The 10,173-nt window shown below is 38.7% G+C and overlaps 1 protein-coding gene across 2 annotated transcripts in view; it reads right to left on the minus strand.

Annotated features, from left to right (window-relative positions):
• The window catches only part of IFT56 (intraflagellar transport 56), a 34,704-nt gene extending 24,966 nt beyond the window's left edge, over positions 1 to 9,738 (minus strand). The window contains exons 1-7 of one of the 2 annotated variants that reach the window (XM_019750379.2): positions 9,370 to 9,738; positions 8,725 to 8,862; positions 6,959 to 7,051; positions 5,273 to 5,387; positions 3,693 to 3,742; positions 2,890 to 3,035; positions 1,779 to 1,950 (exon numbers count right to left, since the gene is read on the minus strand). In XM_019750379.2, the coding sequence (XP_019605938.2) occupies positions 1,779 to 1,950; positions 2,890 to 3,035; positions 3,693 to 3,742; positions 5,273 to 5,387; positions 6,959 to 7,051; positions 8,725 to 8,862; positions 9,370 to 9,714 (1,059 nt within the window). In that variant the 5' untranslated portion in view covers positions 9,715 to 9,738. The remainder of the gene's footprint in view (positions 1 to 1,778; positions 1,951 to 2,889; positions 3,036 to 3,692; positions 3,743 to 5,272; positions 5,388 to 6,958; positions 7,052 to 8,724; positions 8,863 to 9,369) is intronic. The other variant, XM_019750387.2, reaches the window with a different exon arrangement.
• Positions 9,739 to 10,173: the final 435 nt, after the last annotated feature.

Consider the following 10,173-nt stretch of genomic DNA (forward strand, 5'->3'; position numbering starts at 1 on the left):
TTAGCCATGCTACGCATCCCAGACCATGGAAAGAACACGTGCAGATAAAATATAAACATTTCATAGATTGGACCTTATACCAAAATTGGCAAAGTCCCCAAGAGTAACTCAAAGTAGAAAGGCAAGAATATATATTCTTTATTTGTTCTTACCAAGGATGAGAACTTCAAAGAGATCAAATTGCAAACCCAGTTTACTATTAAACTGCTGATGCAGGAAAGTAGCCAATTAGGCAGACCCAAGGGACTTTTTAGTTGAAATGAATATACACAACAATGTATTGTATATAATATATAAATGGGCTGTTCGATTGTATACTGAGCAATTTAATTGGTGGGCATTTCTTCTCCCACAACTGACCACCTTTTTCAACATAAGCCATTAAACATGAACCTGCGCTTATGCTAAAGGCACATGCTCTCCACCCTGTCCCATCTCCCACCAACGACTAAACACTGTTTCACTCAGGAGTTGAATCTTCTGTCAGCATGAAGCGTGTTAATAGGGCTCCTTGCTATTTAGTTTTCACAATACATTTTGCTGTGATACAGTTCACTTGCTAGCTTCAGTTTCTTTCTTTCCTCCTCCTCCTCTAGGGTGGCAGGATGCCATCTGGAACTGTTTTTTGGGCAGGAGTACGATTTTTAAACTTTGACACATAGAGAAATTTTACATTTAAATTTTGGTGGCTTCTGACATCAACTAATGACCAAGGAACTAATTTCCAAACATGGCCCCCTATAGGGTTAACCTAAAAACCATCTCTATATAAAGTATATACATCTCTATATAAAGTATATATCTGTGTGTGTGTGTGCGTGTGTATGTATATATATATATGTGTGTGTGTATACGTATACACACATATTTATCTGAATTTGTAGTATAGTATAGAATATGCTCTCTATATATCTATTTATATCTATATATGTGTATATGCGTGTATATATATAATCTTAATAAAAGGGGGGGTCATATTGTATGGACTCCTGTATACTCTCAGTTTCCCACAAAAAGAGCAGTAATAGAATTTATCCATAGGATTATCAGGAAAACTAAACAGTGAATATAAAGAGTTCTGCACAGTGCCTGTAATTAGCTAACTTCTATGTACTTATAAAATATCTACCTCTATTGCTTCTTGGGGTAACCTGAGCGGAGACACTAATGTGTACCAAGCAGAGAAAGACATTTCAGGGAATGAGAACGGTGTCTGCAAAGCTATGGTGGTAGGAGAAAGGTCTACGGAACAAATTCAGTGGCCGGACTAGAGAGAACAAGACTACAGGCAGGGAAGGAACAGAAATAGGAGATGAGCACTAGAGCAGTGCAAGGAGAAAGGGGGTGGAGAGATAGCCAGGACACAGAACTGATAGGAACTGGTGAATGATTAGATGGGCGTGGAGGAGAAGAGAGCGGAGGACATCCTAGGTTCCGACGTGACCTATGCACAGCTCACATCGCATCACACAGCCTCAAACATACTTTAGAGAAAGAAGTGGAAATGTTTGGTTTTAATGTATGTGAATTAAGGCATCTAGGTGAAGATCATCCATAATATATTAGGCACACACAGAGAATTCAGAAGTCGACATTCTTTTTAGACTGCCTTTTAAGTGTAAATACTGATATCCTTCAGTTCTTACAGACGTACACTGGCCATAACAAAGGGGTATTATTAATCAAAAGTGATAGGTAATAGTTTCATGAAAAATCCAGGAAGTACAGGGTAATTCAAACTAGAATTAAGAAAGTTAAAGATAAGTTTCCATCACTACCTCAGCTGCTTTGCCGTTGTAAAGGCGAAAATGATTACAGGCCTTAAGATTGAGTGCGATGGTACTATCAGGAATTTGCTGGAGGTAAACAGCCAGAATTTCTTGAGACACATCATAGTAATCCAGCTTGTAGTAACATAGGGCCACATAAGCATTGAGGGCAAGGTACTCCCTGGTAGATGGAAGAATTAAGGTTAACAGTTTAAGTCTACTTCACAGAAATGTTGTCAAACCACAAAGACTTTTTTAATGGCTCAAATGAACAGCAAGGCAAACAGGATATGAATTTGCCTTTTGAAGAAAGAAGGCAAGATATAATCAGTGCAATCATTTTCTTTTTGTATTGTCACATTTGGGTGTTTTGATATAAGTAGAATAAAAGATGGCACTACAGAAGAAAGGGAAAAAGTTCAGCTCTACCTACTCATGTTTACAAATGAACATATGCTGTAATTGAGCACAGACGTGAATAAGCACACACCATAGAGAGGATGGACAGGCAAGTCAAGTAGACTCGATGAGTGAAAACGGGAATGAGTGGGAGACTGTGAAGGTAAAGCAAAAGAAGGGAGAAGGGAGGTGGATGAGATATCTTTGGAATGTGGGAGAGAGGTCACGTGGTCAGCGACAAAGTTGGAATGTTAATTTTTCAGAATTGTTTGTTTCTAATTTTGTCAGCAAGTTACCCACGATGTAGCTATAACACTGAAATTGATACATCTAGACCATGCATTTTTCAATATGGGCAACATCACCCTCAAAGGGCCAAACATTGGTTCTTGTAAGGAGGTGGGAAATGGTACTACTCATTTTATGTATAGAACATAGATACACATATAGTACATAAACAGATATCCAGTATATCTGTTGTGATAAAATTTCATGAGAGGGCAATTAGGGAAAAAAAAGCCTAAAAAGGCTCCTTGGAAGGGTGATAATGAAATAAAGGTGGATAAACCTTGATCTAGACAATAAGAAGTTATTAACCTCACCAGATTATGAGCTAAGCAGATTTGAATACATGGTTTAGATCGAAAGGACACTATGTCCTCATTAGTTACAGAAGAAACTAACACAATGAGATTTCCACTGGGCATAAGAGGACACAGACCTGTTATCCAGCATTATTCGCTTGTAAATATCAATTGCTTCTTGGTAGTGAGAGCGCATGTAGTGAATGGAAGCCAAACTGAGTTGATCTTCTGTGATATCCTGAAGATTCTGATGAAAGTTCATCAACTTCTTCTCATCATTAAACTAAAATTGTGAGAAAGAAAAATACATGTAAAGCTTCACATTAAAATAGAGGCAGAGAAATCAACACCGATGTTATCGAGATTTTAACTCCTTCTTCTCCTTCAGACATTTTATGTCTAGGTTCTCCCTGCTTCCCTTCACCTTCTTGTTTTCTTCGCCTGCGTCTCCTCTTCAGTGAAAGAATGGAAAAAACCTCTGGAGGCACAGGTTTGACAATGGAAAGCCTTTATGTCACAGCTCATATTAATTACTCGACCTCCCATTTCCTCTTACCTTCTTTTTCTGTTCTATTTATTTTTTTGTATTTTCTCCCTTTCCTTTTTTCCTATGTCTCTTTATCATTTTTATATTCTGTTTATAAGAGAAACATTTAAAATATAAAGATAAAGAAGGTAGAAAGTAAAAGGATGGAAAGAGCTATAATAGGCAAACAGTAACCCCAAAACAGCTGTTGTAGCTGTACAAATATGACAACACAGGACTATATGTGAAAAAGAATTTTTACACATCAAGAGAGACATTTCATAATGATAAATGTTTCAGTCCACTAGATGGACATAACAAGAATTTACAGTTAATTATTTTTCACCATTGTTGGTAACAAGAAGGAAAAAAAATATTTTAAAAGCAACAAGTGTGAAATGAGAATGTAGATACCTTGTGAGCCAAGTGAAAGAGGAGGCGGTTTTGAAGCCGGCTTTTTGGAGCTGGAAAAAAAGAAAATCCAAGCTGCTTATTAAAGAACTCACTTTCCTGTGGCACTTAGTCCCACACAGGAATAAGATGAGACTCCTATAAATCTTCCCAAACCCTTACCTACCTGTTCCTGATATGTCTCTGCTATGTAATATACACCATGCCAGGCTGGTCTCCAACGGCAGGAGCAGCAACAGCATCATGAACCGGAAGACAAATGTTCCACGGTTCTGTTCTTCCCCACCATTTGTTCTACCTGATTCAATTATGATGACCCCCAGCACAGCACTCCACACACACAGCCCACCACTGTGTCATTCACTGAACCCAAGACTGGGCATAAACAGGTATGGTCATGTCGATACGTGCAGGAACCCGCTCTCATTCAGCTGTGCTTCCCAGTCTTCATTGTCAAATCCTTCTGGAATCTCCTTTGCCACAATTACTGTATTGCCATAGTTTCTGAATAACTTAGCCCAGCCTCTACCCTCTACGGATCTTCCAGCATGATTCTCTGCCACAGTCAAACAGGTAGCCAAGCAAAAAGGTGAACCCCTTTCAAGTTCAAATCCCCTTTGCACTCTGGGAGAATTTTCCTAGTTCTGGACACCCAATCCGATATCTCTTTACAGCAAAAAGTCATACGTCAATGTATGAAAAAGAGAAAATGTCTATGAAAAGAGAGAGAACTACCTTGGTCACCTATGTGACTAATACTGTTCTAGGCACAGATCAAGTCTAGAAACATAAGATAAAGTAACTTAAAGGCCCTTCTAACTAAATTAGGAAAAACTGTATTAGTACATATGAAACCATTTGGGTACAAATCAAGACAGGCTTCGAGTTTCACATTTCCCATGAATCTGAGCAGGAATTCTTTCTAAATATGTATATGTCAGTTAATTTGCTAAAAATTCTACCCTGAAATACACTCTTCCTTAACAAATTTCCCAACAGACATTCCCTTGCCTACGTTCTGTATATTTCTTTGAATTTAATGTGATTCATACTCTAATTATTCCCAATCTTTCCTCCCATATTTCCCTTTGCCCTACTCTTATTGGCAGATTTGAGTCTAGTTCTCCTTAGATGATTGTCATGACAAGGAAAACAAAAGTAAAGAAGTACGGATTCTTCAACCTAAAATTACTTCTCTCTCAGAAGCACGAAAAGCAGCTATGAAATCCACATCCATAAGCACCTGAACGGCACCCAACTCCTGTCAGCTCCTAACATATCATGAATATGCTCCCATGATGTGGCCTAAGAAAGGTATCTAGCCCTTTTTCTTCTCTCATTCTTGTACCTTCTATAGCTTCTGCGGAGGTGGGGTGGGGGGGTAGCAGCACAGAGATAAACTCTTCCTTTAAACATAAAGTTGCTCAAATCCAATATTCTTCGATGAGTAAAGCTATGCTTTAGCTTTGTAATACCACTTGCCTGTTCCTCAACAGAAAAAGGAATTAAATATTAAGTTTTTAAATCTCCAAAATGACTTCCTATTAGTAATGAATACCAGATATTAAAAGGGCCCATTTTACCTTTAAATCCAGCAGCTTCCGCTTGTTTATACATTCCCAGAAAAAAGTAGGTACAGGCTAGGTTCACCCAGACTTCAGGATTGCAATTTTCCTCTTTTGTCGCATTTTCATATTCCTAAAATATATATTAAACAGTGATGTCATTTCAGGAGTAAAGTAATTGATGGGCCATCCTTCTATTATGGAATAGGACTTCTTACTGAGACTGGGCAAGTTCCCATTTGGGGAATCCTATGTGCTCAGCGATTCTATACCCGAATACTTCAATACTGAAGTGAAAGCTCAATCCTACCCATGCAGGGCTAGTTCCATATAATCTTACACATATTTTTTTTTCTCCTTTTAACACTGATTTGGGCTGACAAACTGCAGAAATGAAAAGTGACTAAAATATTTTACTTTTGCTAACTTAAAAAGACACACAAAAGATACCTTATAAAAATGCATAGGTTCAGTGAACTTAAAATCTGATAACCTTACTACACTACAAATTTGCTTTCATTCTAATTGGTCTCTGGCTTTGTTTATTTGGCTTTACATTTTAAAAAGGTATTTATTTTCCTGCCAAGGACTCTTTCTGAAATTTACTTTGTCAACTACACTTTCCATATACTCTTACTATTTACCAGTCTTTACCAGATGCCTTTGTTTCTTTTTCTTACACTTGGGTTACTCTCCTTTCTTCTGTATCTTTCACAAATACTACCAGCCTCTATTCTGTCCTTTTCACATTTTCCTTTTCCTTCACTGATTTTGTTGCTTTTGTTCTCCATCTCATAGCCTCATTTCCTGATCTTGGATACTTTCATTTTAGTTATGCAGGCTTTTTAAATATCCTCAGATTACATTTTGGGAGTAAGAATATATGGGAAATGTTTAAACAATTTCATTTATGAATTAAAAATTGCTTGACATAAGGCATCTATAATTTTATCTACATTCATAATCCTATAGATTGTTCATTAGATAAGAAGGGTTTACAATGACCAAGAAAAACAACTTCCAAAACTATACTTGTAAAAATATAAAGATAAAATAATCTATCCATCTCACAGAGCTGGTGCTACATATTTTGTTTTGGAAAACACTGGCCTGGAGTCTAAAGATAACAAAACAAAATAAAAATTAAGTTGTTTTGAGAAATGACTCATGAAAAATTTTCTATCAAATGGATTATTTTTCCTCTCCTGAAGACTTACTTAAGAAATATTAAATATATGGTGATGGAAGGTGAACTGACTCTGGTTGGTGAACACACAATGGGATTTATAGATGATGTAATACAGAATTGTACACCTGAAATCTATGTAACTTTACTAACAATTGTCACCCCAATAAACTTTAATAAAAAAAAGAAATATTAATGTTATCTCATTAGCTTATATCTAAAAATAAACAAAATACATACCAGTATGTACACATATACAGATGTATATATATATATATATATAGATATATACTCGAACTTATATAGAAGATTTCTGAAGCAACACATCAAAAAAGAGCTAATGGTTGCCTCCATTGACAAAGAAGTAGAACTGGGAACAGCAGATAGGGTGGGTTTTTTTCATTATACTTTGTTCCCTTCTATATTGTTTGAATTTTACCATGAGCATCTACTATTATAATACAAAGCTTAGTAACATTTTCAGAGCCCTTCTGTTATAATTTTTTTTTTAAACTAACCTCCAAAGCTCTCTTGTAGTCACCCAGGTGAAAAGCACAGTATCCAATCCACAAATTAGTATCCTCTTCTTGTTCCCCAACATGACGTTTGAACTTCAGGTTAAAATTTCATGAAAAAAAAAAAAAATTTCATGAAAAGAAATCATGCAAAACTTTTAAAAGTAAGCCCTCTGTTTAAAAAATTGCTTCATTAAGTTACTGATGAATATTAAAAAATCACAAGTAATAGAAGCAAGTCACAACCCAGTTTAATTAAACCTATACCTATAGCACTCGGCACAGTTACCTTCTAATTCTCACAGAAACTTATATTTTCAAACATTTCACATTTATTTTTCTGTATTTACTGACACCTCACCCCAGAAAAGTATTTAAGCACTATCTTCATAGCAATTCTGGGTGATATGTAAGGAACATAAGAATTATGTGAAATATTTAGTCCCAAATAACTGAAGAAGGTTGGAGACATTAAGCAATAAACTCAAGACCACACAGCCAGTAAGTGGGGTGGTAGGGACTTAATGTTTGACTCCAAAGCCCATGTTCTCACCTTCCATGCAGTAAACTGCATTCAACCTCACACTTCAAACCTGTCCCATTAGTACACACGTCTATTTACTCATAGATTATAACTGATTTGGATAAGCTCCCAAATCATTCAACTCCCCACTTTAAAGACGAGAAGGCTGATACAAAAAAGTTAAACAATGTGCTCAGTACCAGAGCACTAAGAAGAGAAGTAGTACTATCCATGGAAGACTGAGAAAAATATATAAAGCGAGTTAAAACAATTGCTGTTGATAGATTATGAGTAAGATGCCTGAGTAGTGCTTTGGAGAAATGATTGTGGTAACATAACCAGGCTGGCTGTCAAACCCCATCTCCTCATTCTTTGGTTTCCCCCCTTCATTCTCCGATACCATGTGCTTCTCACAAAGAGTTTCTCAAAGTGTAGTGTCTTTGCATCATCTACGGAAGAAACGCTTAGGCTACTCCTCTAACAGGCAAATTCCTGAGCACCACTGAAGACTGATTCCGTAAAGAATCAGAACCCCTAAGGCAGAAGCCCAGGAATATGCACTTTAATAAGCACCGCAGATGACTCTGATGCATATTAAAAGTTGAGAACTACTGCCATAGCGATTGAAATATTTTCTGAAGATATATTATTTTGACAATAAGCACGAAGAATGATGGTAGATTTAAGTTTGACCAAAATTTTAAACACATCATAGGTATAAGTCATAAATCGGTCACGAATTGGGATAAATAATGTGTGAACTGACACTGCGTTAAATGAGACTCCATATTTTTAGACTGGATTCGCCATCAGCCATACTAGACAAAATTAAAAATGTCCCTCAAGATAGGGCAGCCGGTTGGCTCAGTTAGTTAGAGCGCAGTGCTTATAACACCCAGGTCACCGGAATGTTCGATTCCCACATGGGCCAGTGAGCTGCGCCCCCCACAACTGAATTGAAAACAACAACTTTACTTGGAGCTGATGGGTCCTGGAAAAACACACTGTTCCCTAATATTCCCCAATAAAATTTTTTTTTTAAAGTCCCTCACGAAGTAAGTCTTTTTAGCTCATCTTTGATTAGACTTATAATTAACTTAGAATCTGGAGTCTGTGCCTGACTAGATTTACAGGAAGCCCCAGAATGCACCCACCTGTTCCAACAGCACAGCAACCAGAATTCACCCAAACATTCATCTATATTCTGGTATTCACCTCCCAAGAAGCAACCTTCTTTGAACATTACCTCCAGTAGGGTAATAGCTCCAGTGAAATCTCTTTGTGAAAGTAGCTCCTCTAGTTTCGGAATCTTCCTACCTTTCTTCTTTATTTTGTCAGTGTGCAGCAAGTCTCCGCCTACAGCAGGTTTGGCCCTTGAAAGCATCTGTGAAAGAAACAACAGATATCTGTCTGATCCAAAGCAGATGGTCAGTTTTAAACTGAGAGTGACAGACAGCTCCAGGATTTACAAGTCAAATCCTTAACAACGAACCCCAGGATAGCCTATTCAAATCCTTTCAGTAACACGCATTTTACTAAAAGGGCCATCATCCTGTACTTGAGCTGAACCAAACAGCTACTCCCAAGTTCTTTATCTTCTCCAGTGAGAGTGAGGTAAGAGGTGATTTCGTGACGCTTGTCATCTCAGCCTTCCCTTGGTCTGCTTTCCATCCCACGCGCAGCTCAGGTGTGAGGAAATGGAGAAGTAGGAGAGAAGAAAGCTTCGAGGTATTTACAGTAGCATCCCGGTCCCCCACGGGAACACGGGGAGGGCAGGGAGATAGATCCTCCGCTGACACGCCTAGACTTTGCCCAGTAGTGTCCTGGGAACTTCTACTCTCCAGTCGCAGGACCTACTGAAAATTCTCCCTCACTGTTTAGAGCCACTAACCATCTTGGCGTGGGTCCTGTGAGCCCCCTGGGCAGTCAGGTAGTAAAGGCCCAGCCTCGGCGCTCCTCCGCATCCACAGCTCGCTCCGTCTCCACGGCAACCCCACTGGAGGGGGCTGGTCCGTCCCAGAGAAGTGCTCGTGGGAGCCCCTAGCGCTCTGCTCCTTGGTTCCGTCCCGCTGCCGCCGCTGCAGGAATAGAAGTTCCTCTCGGGAGGAGAGCGTAGCTTTCTGTGCTGATAGCAAGAATTTGCTTTAGGAAAAAGCGAATTAGAATGACATTGTTTTAAGAATACAAGTTTCCTGGGAAAGTAATTTTCAAGGACCACTTCCGATTTGGAGTGCATTGGGCTCCATAGCAACCCCGAGCGCTGACTGGCACGTGATCTCGAGCCTCTGCAGGTGCCGGAAGGTTAGAAAAAAATTTTCTGCTGAACCGAGGAAGCTGACGTCGGGAGGCGGGAGTTCCTCAAAATACAGTTTCAGATTTCCATTGCTATACCTACACACAATAAAGTACTGTAATGTGTGTTGATTGGACGACTTTATCTTAATCCCGAGCCCAGTTAACACAGCTGAAAGCGTAGTTTAAAATCACCGACTCGTGCAATGTTACAGCTGGATGGGACTTTTAAAGGACATCCAGGGGTGGCCGGTTAGCTCAGTTGGTTAGAGCGCGGTGCTGGTAGCAGCAAGGTTGCCGGTTGGATCCCTGCACGGCCACTGTGAGCTGTGCCCTCCTTAAAAACAAAACAAAATAAAGGACATCTAGTATAACCCTCAGAACTAACAGACTAAGAACTAAC

Source organism: Rhinolophus sinicus, linkage group LG11 (assembly GCF_036562045.2).
Source record: "Rhinolophus sinicus isolate RSC01 linkage group LG11, ASM3656204v1, whole genome shotgun sequence".
NCBI lineage: Eukaryota > Metazoa > Chordata > Mammalia > Chiroptera > Rhinolophidae > Rhinolophus > Rhinolophus sinicus.